Here is a 17146-nt window from a genome sequence, read left to right as displayed (position 1 = left end):
GGGGGGGAGGGGTTTCCATGAGTGATGGAATGCAGGACTCTACAAGCCATTGAATTAGTTCCTTACCCAATACACTCAAAGAGATCCTACTTCTAACCTTTCAGCCAATGGAACAGTAAATAGAGTGGAGTTTTCCATCCATTGTTAAATGGTGGAAGCTCTTGGTAATCCCTTCTCTGGAGGGTAATTCTTACTAAAAAGATAAGACTTCAGCATCTTTTTGTTTCTTAGCCATCTTCTAAAGGATCATATGATTAGCTTCTAAATAAAGGCCAAATTCATATATTGATAGAACAAAGGGAAAGAAAAAATGTTGGTGAACTTGTTATTAAAAGTTTGAATATTTTACAGCAAAAATTGGTGTTTCTTTTTTCATTTATGCTCTAGCTATTTAATCAGGTTAAATAACTTTAATGCCTCTTTGGAAATAACAAAAATAACTGTCAAAAGAACAGCTTTGTCCAAGCAACTGTGAAGGCATTTTATTGAATATCGATAGACCTGGCTTTGTCTTCTAAAGAAACTTCCAAAATTATGAAAATAATATCTTAATTTAGTTTAATTGAAGGATTGCAGCTATTCCAGCTAAATTAGACCAACTGATGAGACCCAAGAGTTTAGAAAGACTCCAACTATAATTATTTTGTCTGTCAAAATACCTAAATTATAACTATTTTGGAGATGAGAACAACTGCATATTTTACCAACTACCCAGTGTACTTGTTTAGGTGACTCTGATTATGCTGAGTTTGATGTTAATTTAAAAAGTCAAGAATAAAAATTGCTTTGGCCTCAGTCACAAGGAAACAGAAGCTCTCCCTTTTTTTAGCCAAAACATTTTAAAACCTACTTGGTCTCATCAAGCTTTTAATTCTGTAAACCATTGTGAAGCACAGTTTGAATCAAAGCTGTTATTCTCTTGTAAGTGGCAATGTAGTAAGAATTCCATCAAACTGAACAACTATACTGAAGGCCATTCTTCTCTTAGTTAGTGCTTGCACATCAGTCTAAATGTAAGAACTTTATAATATGATTTCTTTTGTCAGGATCAGTAGAAAGGATTGGATTGACCCCTATATTTTATTGTCTGAAAAGGAAAAGCTAAGGGTCCTCTTCCTTATCACTACTAACATAATACCTGTCAAATTATTTTGACACTGGAGGCACAAAAATGTACAAGTATTATTGTACCTCACTGGAAGTATAGACAATAATATTCAATAGTGAATATGCTATCCTTCCATGAATTTGAAGCCAGTTGGCTGAAGTGGCTTAATAATGGTCTTCAGATAGAAGAAAGGAATGCATAAGCTTATTCCTGAGGTATAGGGGGATGGGCAATATAACAAAAATCAAGAAGACAGGTACAACACATGATCAAAGGCCTGCCCCTTTTTTACATGCTTCATATGTGTGACAAACATAGAAAAGACTTTATCTGCAAAGTTACAGCTTTGATAATATTTTTTTCTTCTTTCCCTGTGGAAACACCACCTTATTGATTTTATTTTTAAAATCACATTTCTCTACATTGACTTAGAAGCATAAAAATATAAAATAAACCTTCAAAAGAAGAATTAAAACATAGAATATAAACAATAGTTAAAATGCATGGTCTGATTGTTCAATGGGGGGGGGTAATAGATCAAGGATTAAAGTTTTAAGCGAAGAGTAACACAGAAATTTAGGAGGTAAATATTTTTGTCTAATTATCTTATGCCCTTCAGGAAAATATAGAAGCAGCTCAAGTTTTTAAAAGGCTAGTATTTTTCTATGACAAATTTGCTTCATCTACACAAAATACTAAAAGTTCAAAGTGCTAAAAATACAAGAACCTTGTTCTTTATTTATACTGGGTTTTTTTCTGCACTCAAAGGACAGCTTATTTGACAAGATGGGGAAGCTGTGAAGCTGATTTGGTTGAATCACATGGTCAAGCAAACAAAATGGTGCTGTCATCACAAGAATATTTCTTCCAATTAGTCTGGCTTTCAGGTTTCTCTATTGAAAAAAAAAATCAGTATGGGAGTCAACAGTAATACACACCACTGTGAACTTGCTAAGGAATATTAGGTTATAAATGAGAGTACATTTATCCCAGATTTGATTTCTAAGATTTAATATGTGGAGACCATGTTAAATTCTGGATTGGATCCAGATTTGGGAAATACAAATTTAGACTTGAACAAACAAACTTACTGTGCCTATCACTCCACAATTGTCTTTATGGGTCCATAAACATTCAGCAGTCATATAGCATTTTTGGAGGATAGAAAAGGATTTTTGGGAGGATTCAAAATAATTTGAACAAGTCATAAAATACTTTGTCAAAGTGTTTAAGCACATATTAAATAAAAACATACAGACTCCTACCAATTTAGGCATATTCCAGTATTTATACACTATATATAAGCATTGAACACTTTTTTCCAATCAATGCACATAGCTTAGGGTAAAACATGCTACTCTGATAAAATCTGCAGCATAGAAAGTATTCATTTTGCAATACAATAACATCTTAAATGAATTGTCAGTGAAGAAATTACCATTTTAAACTTAATCAAGATTGCAGAAGGAATGTAAAGTCACATACTTAATATATAATGTCTGTCAGAGGTTATGTTCTTCATACGTGTTTTTTCCCCAAAGGAATCAACATTTGGATGACTTCTAATGCTTCATAAATCATGGTCACTTTTAAAGACATTTCAATTTTAAACACATTTTTGGACTTCTCCTTTGGCTAACGTGAAATGTGAGGGTCACCTTGATCAATAGGACTGGTTAGATCATTGGTTCAACAGTAATGAATGTTACTATGGAAGGCAAAATGCAAAGAAAAATGTAGTCAAAATTGTATATGTGTTATTGCATTCACTATTATACCATTTTTATAGCATCAATACTATTTCTATTATTAACTTCTTTCTCATGCAAATGACATGTAAGAGAGATTAACTTAACATCCACAAGCATGCAGAATTCATGACCAAGACATTCAATAATTATGACACTTTGTAATATAATACACCCTTTGTTCTACCTAGTGGCCTCATAGGATTTGAGCCAAGAGACTTGATGTACTCATGTATATCCCATATACAGCTTACGGCTGGAAAATTGTCTGAAAAAGAATTTAAAAAAAGCTGGAGCTTTTACAAATGAGTTTATAGCTAAGGCCATTTGAACATTAAGGAAAATATTGAATATCATTAAGCTTTAAAATGAGAAATTGAAGCAACTTATATTTAATAAAGAAGTTTCAAATGGTACCTCACCCCCTTGTTTAATAGTGACATGAGATACACCTAGACATAATCATGCTTAAGTCAGGAATAATTAAATTATCCTTTATTTACTTGTTTATATCTTTGTTATTTTTAATACCTTTGTTATTTTTAAAATAAGTGGGCAAACATATCCAACTTCTTCACCTATTTTCCCCACAACAGCAACCATGTGAGGTGGGATGGGTTGAGAGAAAGTGACTCGCTCAAAGTCACTAGTTGGCTTTCTTGACTAATGCTGGACTTGAACTTAAATGACCTGCTTTCCAACTTGTTGTGAGGCAGAACTACACAGTATCATTTTCTCCCCAGAATCAGCCCATCCAAGAAGACAACCTTCATTCACTTACTTCTATGTATCAGAGTTAGTGTTTTCTAAATTATGCCAGTTAGTAGTGCTATTTGGTTTGCTTACTGACAGAGGGGTCAGCAGGATATGGTCAAAAAGACCAAGATGGCAGCCATAATAGATGCAATATACTTAAAAACATTTGGAATTCTGCCCTTGTAGACTTCTCTGTTTGCTGAGCTTCATTTCAAACACCTCCACTCCAGTTTGGCTATCCTGCCCTGTACCCATAAGGTCTCTTTCTACTTATTGGTCAGGGCTTTTTCCATGACTATTTTATTTAGAGATGATAGAGATATTTACTTTATCTATTGAATGATAAAGAAAACCCAGGTTGCTGAGTTGTTTATTGTGAAAAAAAATGAACCTATTTGTTTTTAAAGTGAATTTGAGATGAGTTATGTCTCTTTTCCCTTTTTAGCCAATAATCTCTCCCTCCCTCCTGAAGAGATAAATAAATAATGGACTCCATTCACTGCGGCAAATGGGACCAGACAGATACAACACAAGGCACCACAGTGATGAAAGTGAAGAAAGGGATTAAAATCTTGAAATGGTTTTCTTAAACTCTCCAACTGGTTTACAAGGACTACAGAGACAACATACTAAAACTGTTATGTGGAAAAGCCTGGATCTAATCTAACAATAATGGTACCTTATCTTTTGATTGTATGGTAGGTAGCCCTAAGGTATCGGGAATATTACAATGACCTGGGCATTTTATGGCTTACAGGCCACATCTGGCCCTTCGGCTGTCCCTGTCCAAACCATGGTATAGAGGTGCTGGGGGGCAAGGGACAGGGTGGTATTGGCAGGGCAGGGTGGCATCAGTGGAAGAGTAGAATGGGCAGGGGGCAGGGAGGAGGTGTCAGCATCAGTGGGGAGCTGGTCCATGGCGGGATAGCAGCAGGGGCTCTCCCTCATGGTCTCAGTTTCTCAAACAGCTCTTTTAGAAAATAAATTACCCACCCCTGATCTAATTAGTAAAATATATTTCTCCTTATACATTTGGGGCATATATTGATTGGAAGTTTAGATATATAATCAGAATTTATTCTATTTAATTTTTCACCTGTACCTACTGTATACACTGCATTATTAATTCTGAGATGGAGGAATACTTTTAAAGAGGATTTCTACATCTCTAATATCTGAGTGGTTATGTGTTTATATAAAATATTATTACAATATCAATGCTAAAAATAAAACAAAACATTAACCTTTATTTTCTGGCTTTTCTTTTTGCCACAAATAGCTTGTAAGATGGCCTTTCCTGATTCAATTTTTATTTCTTTGAAATGCAGCCTCTGCCAATTTGACCTTAAAGGACCAAAATCTACAGCTGGCCATTATCTGGGTTTTTAATCTCTTTATTATGGGGAATTATTACATCAGAGCTGATGCTTTGAAAACAATGCAATAATAGAAAACAACACCATGAATATTAGCAACAATAATATCACTAGCTTTCCTATCTCCCACTTTGATATTACATTTGCTTTTGTTGTTTAAAAACTTTAAAATGTTCTATATTAGTCAAATATGTTGGTCTGCAGGAAAAGAAAGTCAGACTATTTATAAGAAAGATATACTGCGGTGGCTATATTATATAGCAATGGCTTCAAAGCCAAAATTGATTCTCAGATAGCTAATAGTTTTTCTTCATCACAAAAAATTAGTAAAGGTTCAAATTCTTGTTAAACCAATTGGTGAAGTAGTAAGGCACAGATGCATTATAGCTACTTTATATTCATAAATTATAGGTGAGAAGTGACATTAAACTTTTACAAGAGCTGGAATTATATTATATAGATAAATGCTACAAAGGACAGCCAAAACACTCTTACCTCCACGCATTTTGTGGTATTAGATTTTCAACATCGTATACCCTGCTATATATGACTTTCAGGGAGATAATTTATGGTATATTTAAATTAAAAGTACCACTACATAAATGTATAAGTGAGCCAGTTTCCACCAGACCTTATTCATAGGTTTGGTGTGACTTTTAATCAAGTATTGACATTTTAAATCAATCAAAGCAATACTGTACCACAAGGAGGTCTAGTATATCTTATACTAAAAATATAAATAGCAGACTGGTAATGTATTGATCTGTCTTCTCCAAATGCTGCTTGATTAATCCAGATATTTCCAAAAGAAGTATAGTTGCATTTGTAATTTACTCACCACATTCAAGAAACTAATTGGGCAGTAATTGACTAGATCAAACCTATTTCCTCTCTTATACATGGAAATTGGTATAGATCAGCTCCAATCCTTGGAAGACAAAATGTTCTTAATAAAAGGCACTCACAAAATGGCATTATTTTTCTTTTTCAGCATTTGAGGGTGGGGAGTAGCTTTCCCATTTTTAAAATAATCCAATCAGATTATGAATTCCAGAAGAGGATACAAGAGCCATCTTAGAAATCTATGGTCTATAGAAATAGGAATGATGTTATGGGAAGAGATTACCATATTATCTGTTGTTACTTTGTTTTCCAGCTAAGTATTCCTTGATACACAGAGCTTGTAATGATGTTAATAGTCATCACAGGGTAGCCCTCCTACGGTTCTGGCCCTCTCCTTATTGGGCCGGAATCTCGATCACTCAGTGAAGAGGTTGTTAAATGAAATGCTATATGATTGCTTTACTTAACAACCACAATCCCAGATCTCCCAGTTGTGGTTATTAAGTGACTGTGGGATCATTTAACAGAGTAGAGGAAAGAGGGCCAAACTTGCTGAGTATGGTGAGGTGCAAAGAGAGCCCAGGCCTCCCATGGCCCTCTCCCATTCCAAATGATTGTGAGAATGTTGATGTTCACTAGCATTTTCCTTCTGGAAGAGTAGAAACAACGGTGTTTGCTAAAATGGTAGCAAACACCAACTTTCTAAAAGTTTCAGAATGCTGTTGCTTGCTAGCATTTTCAACAGATTTGAGGTCCATTCCTCTAGTGAATGGCAGGGGAAGGAAAATCCTTTGATGCACTGGGGGAATGGAGCTCAAATTCAATGTCTCCTCCACTTGCAACCTTCCCTGCAGGACTTCCCCATTGACTTATTGGGGAAGCCAGCAGAGAAAATTGCAAATGGTGATCACATGATCATAGGATACTTGGCAACAAGTCGTAAATGCAAACAGATTGCCAAGTGTCTGAAATGTAGTCATGTGATGGAAGGAGGAAGGCTGGTATGACATTATATGATGCCAAAAGTTTTTTATGGACTGTAAAGCACCATTCTGAGGCTGTTGTGACTGCGTTCGTTAAATGACCAATAGTAAGTTGAGGACTATTTGCATAATATTTTTCTTTAGGGTCTTAAATAGGTGATCCCAGTAATTGCAGATCCTCCATATTCTTCCTTTGTATTAGAACCTTATGTTTTAACTGTATTCCTATCTGCTTCTATAAAAATAACTTGTATCTGATCAATCTCTTAAACATAGGAGGATGAAGTTAGAAGCCACACTACCAATGTCCATGCAAACAACACCCCAACTGAGATGTAGTGTGTGTATATGTTTTCAATATAAGATCTCCCAGGAGTTATCCCCCTCCCCCATCAGTGACTGGCAATTAAGAAGGAACAGCATATAATCATGGTTCAGAAATTATTTTTTTAATCTTGTCACTTTGTAGCATTTGTTGAACATCTACTTTTCTCAGTTCTTCTAATTTTACAAAGATTCTGCCTTCTATTAACTTCTTACCCAGATGCTACTGTTGTTTACCTTTTCATTTGTGTCCATTAAAAGAGCAATATGCCTCAACTTAAGTGGAGAATTCTGCCAAATATGCAGAAACAGCTATGCTACTTTAGTTTTGGGCTGCCCTATTTTATCCAAGTTCAATATTGGAGCCAATAAGAATCCCAGTGAATGGTGTTCTATTTATCCCTAGCAGATAATTAGCATTTTGTATGTGGTAGGTCTGGAAAGCATACAAAAAATGTTTTACACATTTTCACATTTAGGCTTCATCCTTTATTAGGTAGTGAGTAAGAGACATAGAAAGGATTGTTTGTTGCTTACAGAGCTGAGGTCAAGGAAAGACTTTTATATAAGAGATTCATGTTTGCATATAGCACAGTGATGATAAAAAGAAAAAAATTCAAACAACATAAAAGAGTATCTGATAAGAAGAGTAGGAATGCCTCCTTATTCTGAGCAAAACTTTATCTGTGCCATTCTTACTGTGCCTCCATAAACACCACAGGCCAAAGTATTACATTATTTATATTATTATTTTAGCTATATTTTTAATAAGAAAAGGCATGTTCCAGGGCCTTCTCCTAGGCCTTCTTCCCAGTCATTTCCCTTCTCAGTTTTGCATATTATTTCATGTAAGAAAAATCATTTCTGGGACTGTCTACTCACATTATGGCTTTATTCTCAGAAACTCTTTTATGGCCACAAACAAAGGCTCTGTGGGTTTACAAAAACTTTAAATATCTTAGCCTGGAAAAAAAAACTTTGACACATATACACACACCAGCAGTTGTTATCCTTATTGCACCAAAAAGTTGAAATAAATTATTGGAATACATTCTAAAATGGTCATAGAGGTGTCATCCCAACAATTTCTATAAAGAAAATATTTCTATAGTTACTATATATAACCACCATACACATTAATGGTATCTCCTGTTCCGTATTCCTAATGACACTTGGAAAATATTTAGAGATATATGGTAACTACTTTTGTAGTGAGCATTTCTATACATTAAGATTAAATTCAATTTTAGATTCAGATGAATCTTCAAGGCCATTCCGTAATGTGATATCTTCCAAATGACTGCACTTTTAACTAGCTATATTGAAAACTGAAAAACTGACACAACTAGAAGCTTGGAGAAGATTGTGTTGAGGTCTTATTTTGATGGTTTAATTTAAGAATAAATATGTGATTATTTGACCTGCAAAGATCTAGGCCATGGGTGTCAAACTTGATTGTGTGATATGACGGATTGTGACATATTTTTGCCTTTGCAGAGCTGGGGTGGGCGTGGCTTGCACGTGACACATCCGGCCTGCAGGCCACCAATTTGACACCCCTGATCTAGGCAATCACTAGCTGGAAGCAAATGTTAAGAATTTTTGTATCAATTAATTACATTAAGTGATTTGTAATAGTTTTAAAGTCCAGATCTAGTTACACTAATTACAATCTTCCTCCAAATGTTGAATACCCTCATTTCTCATTGACCCCGGCCAATATAGCAATGGGATATGACGAGAAACAATTCAACATCTTGAAGCTTACACATTCCCTGTCTCTGTGTGAATTAATATGATCAGAGGCAGGTATGTGTATTCACATTCATACATTTTTTTTCTTACAGGTTTATTTCCAAAAATAAAATTTCATTATTATTATTCCATAGCAATAAATCTGACCACTGACTAATTCAGCAACCTGGAAAATGAATTTTTAAATATAATGTTAAACTTATTATTACAATCTTGAACAACCTTCCTAAAGAAAGAACATAAAAACCACAAATAAACAGACATCCTTGACTTCATATTCTATATGCGATTTAAGACTGATAAACTTAACTTCAAGGCACACACAGTTGCAAATAACATAAGTGAAATATTTATAAATAAATCAATTGGAGCTCTCTTGGAAAATAAGAATTTAAGAAATGCATGTCACTTTGAGGTTTAGAGGCACATATTTGGATTGGATAGAGAATTTCGGCCATAGAAATCTGCTCATGGAATAATCTATTCTCTTATCTCCTTCTTTCTCCTACAGCCTTTCAACTTACAAAAATCTGCTCCAGAGGACTGGGAGTTCCTCTATAGCAGGGGTGTCAAACTGCCGGCCCATGGGCCAGATGCATCACGCGGAAGCTGCGCCCACCCCAGCTCCAGCAAGGGAAAAAAAGTCATGATATGTCGTGACACATCACGTGATGCGGCGAGTTTCACACCCCTGCTCTATAACAATGTAAGAAGTGGTCTCCATGCTCTACTAAGAATGGAAGAAATCCTTCTGCAAATGCTCCTACCACTATTGGGACCACTTTGGATTTTACTTTCCACATTCACCCCAGTTCCTCATTCAGGCCCTGATACTTTTCCAGTTTGTCATACTCCTTTTTCCTGATGTTGCTATCAATTGGCAGTGACATCTATCACCACTGCTGTCTTCTGGTCTTTGTCTACTACCATCTGATTGATTAGCCAGTATCTGCCTCTGTCTGAATCTGGAAATCCCACAGGAACCTAAGTTCTTTTACTTTTCATAACTTTTTCTGGAATTTTCCATCTAGACTTAAAATAATCTATACACACACACACACACACACACATACACACACACACACACACACGGGTGTGTGCATGCACGTGCGCGTGCACACACAGACCAACTTTTAAAAAACCAACCATCATGCTACTAATTAGGGGTATGCAGTTTCAGATTTGGAAAGAAAAATTAAAGCTATATATGTGATACTTGTCAACAATTCTTCAAGCCTTTTCTTAGTATCACATAGCAAACTGCGAATAGAACTAGTATAGTGTAATATGATATTAGGGAATAAGCTTGGGAGACAGGAAGAAGGGCAGCAGCCTAGGCAGTATTCCTATAAATAAAATATGAATTGGAAGGATGATGGGTGAGGGTGATGAAAACATCTCAGAAAGGACTCTGTAGTTTTAGAAGTATAAAGTAAGGGAGAGTAAAGATCCCTTCAGACTTCCTGTAACCTTACAACAAAGGTAGTATTAAGTAGGATTACTCTTAATTGGTGCTTTTTGTCTGGGCTAATTCAAAGGGATGGCATGAGGTGTAGTGATTAATAGGCTGCCGTTGGCACAGACACCAGTTTAGAAGCCTTAGAGTACCCTTTGTCTCCTAAATCAACATCCGGACTGCAGTGAATGTAATGCAAAACAAGCTTACTCTGCCAAATAAGTGGGACAAATGCTAAGGACAGCAACAACCCAGCAGTTGTGAAAAAGTAGCTGCATGACCCCAGAAACAGAAACAGCTGTTTTAATGAGTAGCAGACTGATTCAAGGAGAGTGTTCCTCCCTAATTATTTTCCTTTTAAAGCTGAAGTGTTGCCTGGCCTAGTGAACTAAATGGGGTCTTTATCTGTGTATGCTAACAATTACAGAAAATAAAAATAATAACTACTGATACTATACAACACAGGAATGTGGTGAATTTATGAAGATTGCTTTTATACAGCTAGTATTTCATGAATAATCTTTAAGCTTCCACTCTCCACCAACTTAAAATGTGGTCTATTTGCTAAAATCTACTTGTGAGCATCATAGCTGTATAGCAGAATGACTGCTTCTGAATGAGCAGCTGACCATTTAATTTCTCCAATAAAATGTCAGTAGCAATATCAGAGATTCAGAAGAGGTACATTTCTTTCCCATCCTCTCTGCTACTTCTTGCCAACTGTTTCATAACCCTTTTCTAAAAACGAATGGCTCAATTTAATTATTTCATATAGTTTACTCTTCATAAATTATTTTGAATTCTAACATATATACAATATAGCTCTATAGATTTCTAATATTTCATTTTTTTAATGTCTCACAATGAATGTACAGCTTTAAGGTTACAATCCCATATCAAAAAGACTTTCCTTTCAGTAGGTCTGTAAGATGGCATAAAGGGTAAAAGGTTATGATAATAAGACAGTTTCTGGTCCATGGTTTGCATCTGTCCACATAGTATGGCTTTCTGATAAAATATAACTTAGATTTATATTAGATCCCAACAGTAGCAATGTACTTTATTATTACCACGACCTCTATATGTGACATAAACAAACTTCTTCGCAAATATTTTATGTTCTGTATTCCTTTTGTTTGTTCTATAACCAATCCTGTGTCCTATTCATTGTCTAATCACCATTTTTACCACAATTTGCTGAAATATCTAATATCTTCTGTTATCACATTATTCATTTTAAAGTCTTAACTTGATTTTAGATGTATTACTTTTTCCCATAGAATATTTCAAAATATTCTTTTACTTTGGCAAACCTGAAATTCCAGAAAGTGGAGTAGGGGAGACATGGCATTTCAATGATGTGAAAAGCAACTGCTAGCATTGAGAGTTGGCTCAAGGAAAAGGAAATCTGTGACCTGTTTCATGAGAATGTTAGGAGCTCAGATCACTATTGGGCTATTTAAGATAATTGTAGTGTTGATACATATATCCCTGCCTTAACACTGCCAGATTACATCACTTGTTATGGACCCTGATTCCTTTACCTCCTGGACTATGGACTAAGATCAATTTCTCCTGCCTGTACTTTGATTGGTTGATACAGATAACACAGATGCCACGTTGGGTCTCCCAATCCTAATCAGGTTGAGCACGCAAGAACATATATCTATAGTAGAACTTTTTCTTCTGTCCTGAACAATCAGATCCAATTTTTTTAATATTACAAGTACATTTAAAGCACAGGGAAATGTTAAATGCCACTTGTGATGAAGCAAAGAGGCAAGATGGGTAGGCAACCCTTCAGAACGAAATGTCCAACTAAGGGCTTTCAGGATTAGAGTTTCTACTGAAATGGGGATATAACTGATTGAAAAGTCTTTCATACAAAGAGAAGCCAATATTGCAATCTTATCCACATCTACTGTAAATAAAATCTCTTTTGAGTCATACTCAACTCCTGGCAATTATATAGTTTGGTTTACCAATTTGCTTTAGTTGACAACAAAGCAGAAGTGCTTGCCATTGCCTTCTTAATTTGCTTGTCTACTCTATTGTACATTCTGCTGTGTTGAATACGGTGTATCCCAGGGGAAAAGTGTGCAATGTGACAGCCAAAAATTCCTTCTTAGGCTTACAAATATTGTGGCAACTTGCCAAAGAAGGAAGATGTCAATTATGTCTTTTCAGTTTATGAACGTTGCAGTATTTTATTTATTATATCTATTTTTATCAGATAAATATCAAGGAAATGCTGATTTGGCAGGAGAATTGATTAAGCGTAATAGTGTTCACAGTACTTGTGTTCCTTTTCCCCTTTTATTCTAAGAATTATTTTATGTACATTGAAACCAGTTAATGCCCTTTAGTTGTTCTATTTAGTTTAGTTCTGTTTAGTTGTTCATAAACAATAAAGTTTATGTAGGCAGGATCTGTGCCAAAAAGCACAATCAAAATTGCTTCAATACTAGTATGTGTGTGTATGTGTATTTGTATTTGTATACATACACATAGATTTTTTACTACATATATGAATATTTATTCATTTTGCATACACACAAACACACACACACACACACACACATAATCAATCAATGTTGCAGGATAACTTGTAAGATTCTCATTGGAAGAATATGCGACCACTTTCCCTTCTTGATTAAGATCTCTATCAATACATACATACATACGTGTGTGTGTGTGTGTGTGTGTGTGTGTGTGTGTGTGTGTGTGTGTATATATATATATATATATATATATATATATATATATATATATATATATATATATATATATATATATATATATATATATATATATATATATATATATATATATATATCTCACAATAAATTAACACTGCATAGGTCATTGTCCTTGTTTGCTTTTGCTCTGAAAAATTATTGCAGTACATTTAATTCACTGATGGAGTTCAATATGGAGCAAACAAGACAGGTGTGTGGGTCGTCCGTATAGGTCCAGGGGCGGGTCGAAGAAGTGATGGAGGAAGTGCAGAAGTCTGAAAAAGAGTAGCTGGTGGGGCTGTTCGAAGACTGAAAGGGGAATTTACAGCCACAGCAGCAGCTGCTGCTGCAGCTGCCAGTGGGTTGGGGAGTATCCGTGGAGCTACAGGTTTTGCAACTTCTTTTGAAAATACAAGTTTGACCTGAAAAAGGAGGGAAAACATAACAAAGAATGTTATTTGTTCAAATCACAAACACTGAAGATTAATTTTTATGAAAAAATATCTAATATACTTGATTATATTGCAAAAGGAAACATAAATCAAAGGTCTTAAAGGAAAATAAAATATTTAAAAAATGAAAATAAGTAAACAAGAGCAACAGAAAAGAGGTCTAATATATATAAGGAATCAGAAACACAGTATATTCTGATAATTAATATTTACAGATTTTATACTGGACAAAGCATATTTATAAATTGCTGTGAAAAGGTTCTCATTTGGGACAAGCAAAGAATACGCACTGTTCATTTTCAATTATCCCAATATATACCTCTCCATTTCCCTATTAACTTTTTGCAAACAAGCTGTCTTTTAACAGCAAAAGTGCAAAATGCAAGATCCCATCATGTTCCCAAACACAACTTTTTATGTGACCAAAGGAAATAATGTATGGAATGAGAATTCTATTAGGGGCATATGAAATTTCAGGAGGGATTGCTTCAATGAAGCTTTCAGTGAAGCCAGTTTAGTCACTAGGCTAGAAACCAGGAGATTGTAAATTCTAATCCTGCTTTAGGCATGAAAGCCAGTTGGGTGATCTTGGGTCAGTCGCTCCCTCTCAGCCCAACCCACTTCATAGACTTTTTGTTGTGGGTAAAATAGGAAGCAATATTCTATATGTTCATCACCATGAATTATTTACAAAAATAAGAAAGGTGGAATAAAAAATAGATAGATTAATGACAGACAGACAGACATTAATAAGCAATGCACTCCCTTGAAGCAAAATCATGAAGCAAGCTGGGCCACTTGGCTTCACTTATAGAAAGTGGAAAACAATCCTGATGGATGAACATGGGCTTCACTTGCTTTGTGATATAGATGTGACCTCAGGTGAAACATTAAGATTCATTCCCATTCTCCAAAGCACATGGTCCATAGTCCCTTATCCTTAATTAAGTAGTTAGTTAATTAATAAAATAGAGTTTTTATTCTGACTCCTCCCAATTTGTTTCACCTCTGGCTATTTTTTTTTTTTTTAGCACAAGTGAATTTGGCCTTCTGCTGAAAAAAACAATTGTATACCCTATTCTTATAGTTAACCATCATTACACCGATTTCTTCTTATTTATTTGATTTTTAATAACATTCTTCTACAGAAATATGAGCAAAATTTCAGTATCATAAAAAGGACTATGCAAAGGAAAGACAGTAGTACACCAAACAAATCACAGTTTCCTGGTTGTGAACTCATTTACCTGGAGTAAACACTATAATTCAGTGGAACATAATTCTGATTAGAACATATGAGTGGTATCACTAGCAATCTCTTATGTGAGTAGTGAGTTTTCATCCAAATACTATATTCTGGTTATTCAATTACTCAAGCTCTCTTTTTTTTCTTTTGCATTCTCCATATCAGGGATGGATAAGCTTTGAATACCCCTTGCCCAAATTAATTAGATTCTTGGAGTTTCCAAATGAATGCTTGGAAAAGCTCAACAGTCAGGTGGATATTTTATCTTGAAACATCATTTTCCATTGCCCCTTCCCTCTTTTTTTCTGGTTAGTTCCTTTTCATAAGAAAAAATATATTTAATCTGGGAAGGATGAGGAATGGCTAGCTTATGATGTGGCTTATTTTCAATCAAGGAAATGTAAGGTTATTCAAGGGTTGTCAGTTAACCTAGAGAGATGGAGTTCCATAACACTATTAGAATTGTAGTTCAAATTATATTATCAATAATACTATATGCCCAAAACTTGCTTACCCCAAGTGGGTGTGTTCCTTTTTGGAGTTTGTTATAGGGACTGTATTTGGGTTTCGGAGGTTTCCCAGCAGCTCTGTCTTTGTGCCTTCTACTGCTTATGTGCTGTTTGAAAGCAAAACACTCTTTATTACTACTTTTCTTCAAATGACATTATTTACTGACTTCAACACAATCTTTTTATCTATTTTTTTACCATAAATAAAAAACTGGTTCAAATAAACCAGAAAAATAGATGAATAGATTTTAATCATAAATCTATTCATCTATTTTTCTGGTTGATCTGAAATCCTGAAGACATAGGTTGCATGCCATATAAAATTAACAAGGCCTGGTTTTGTAAATATCTTAAATGGAAAACTATTTGGGAACTTAGGATCAGCTCATTGTCCCAAAGGTGCTTTTTCAGGAGGCAACTGGAGTTTCTTGTTTTTCTTTGAAGATGTTTTGCTTCTCATCCAAGAAGCTTCTTCAACTCTGACAGGATGGTGGGGATTGGAAGGATTTATGGGACAACCATGACCAGGATGACTGAGAATCTCCATAGACATTTAGCTATGCACTTTGGGATGAACACCCTTCAAAGGGTGTGGGAGTATGAATGGATTTCAAGAAAACATTGCAGACTGCAGGAACCATTTGTTCTTCAATTTGAAATGCATACAACACAGACTTATCCCCAACAGCCTGCACCTGTCTTCAACAGTGAAGGGACACAGGGCAGAAAACATCCTGCAGCCAAGAAAGCTCCACACCCATTTGGACTACTCAGATGACCTTGATAAAACAGATAAGCCTCCAGGTGGCATCAATGACTGTCTAAAAGAATGCAAATGACCAGCTGTCTGTAAGGAATATAAAACCTTCCATTACCCACCATCCAGTCAATGCTGAAGAAGTTCTTGGATGAGAAGCAAAACATCTTCAAAGAAAAACAAGAAACTCTAGTTGCCTCCTGAAAAAGCACCTTTGGGACAACCATGACCTGGATGACTGAGAATCTCCATATGATCAGCTCATTGATAAATAATCTCACTAGTCTAATACAAGGACTTCAACTTAATGACTTCAATTGGAACTGGTGCTCTATTGCTAAGCAAAGTGGGTGCTAAGTGGGAAATTATATGACTGCTACTGTACTTTCCTTTTTCCCATTCCCCACCCCTTCCCTCACCTTTGGAGTAATCACCAAAGAGCTGAGGTAGCTGCTTGCCTGCCTGTAACTGAATGACTAACTCATTTCACATCTGCTTTTGTTTGTCTCCTAAAGATTTTACCTCAGCTTCCCTTTTTCCTGGCTGCCACATCATTGGAATAATTAGAAGGGAAATAATAAACTAATTTCTATTTGCATTTATTAGTGAGGAAGGGATTACAAGAAAGTAAGCAGACACACAATGGGGAATACAATCAAAAGCAATCCATTGGCACTTGGAGCCATGAATAGCTATGCAACAGCCCAGTATATTTTGTAAACTGTTGTACAAGGAATACATCCTGAAGTGCCACAATCTTCAACATCAATAAATGATAGATCAGTAATAAAACAGGCATTTTTAAAAGATGGGCTTATGTAATGGTGGCAGATATCTTATAATAATAACTTTAATGAAAAGTACACTATTTAAGAAGATATAGAATGCTCTTCCTGCAGAACAAATGTTTCATTAAAATGTCCTCTTTTTGTTCAGTTGTTAAAGACTCAAGAGCCTATTTCCCTTAGGTTTGGTGATTTATGCTTCCTATAAGAAACCCTTATGTAACACTTGGGAACTGGGCTATGTACCACAAACTGCCTTGATCTCTTAACTACTGAATTTTATCTATGCGAATAAATAGCACTTGCCTTA

General features: G+C 35.3%; 1 protein-coding gene across 1 annotated transcript in view; it reads right to left on the bottom strand.

The window, feature by feature from the left end:
* Positions 1-13275: 13275 nt before the first annotated feature.
* The window catches only part of ZNF385D (zinc finger protein 385D), a 189279-nt gene continuing 185408 nt past the window's right edge, over positions 13276-17146 (bottom strand). The window contains exons 4-5 of the mRNA XM_015812795.1: positions 15300-15401; positions 13276-13509 (exon numbers count right to left, since the gene is read on the bottom strand). Of these exons, the coding sequence (XP_015668281.1) occupies positions 13276-13509; positions 15300-15401 (336 nt within the window). The remainder of the gene's footprint in view (positions 13510-15299; positions 15402-17146) is intronic.

This window comes from Protobothrops mucrosquamatus, unplaced genomic scaffold, assembly GCF_001527695.2.
Source record: "Protobothrops mucrosquamatus isolate PMUCROS unplaced genomic scaffold, P.Mucros_1.0 scaffold111, whole genome shotgun sequence".
NCBI classification, from domain to species: Eukaryota; Metazoa; Chordata; class Lepidosauria; order Squamata; family Viperidae; genus Protobothrops; species Protobothrops mucrosquamatus.
This window is presented reverse-complemented; position numbering and strand designations above follow the sequence as displayed.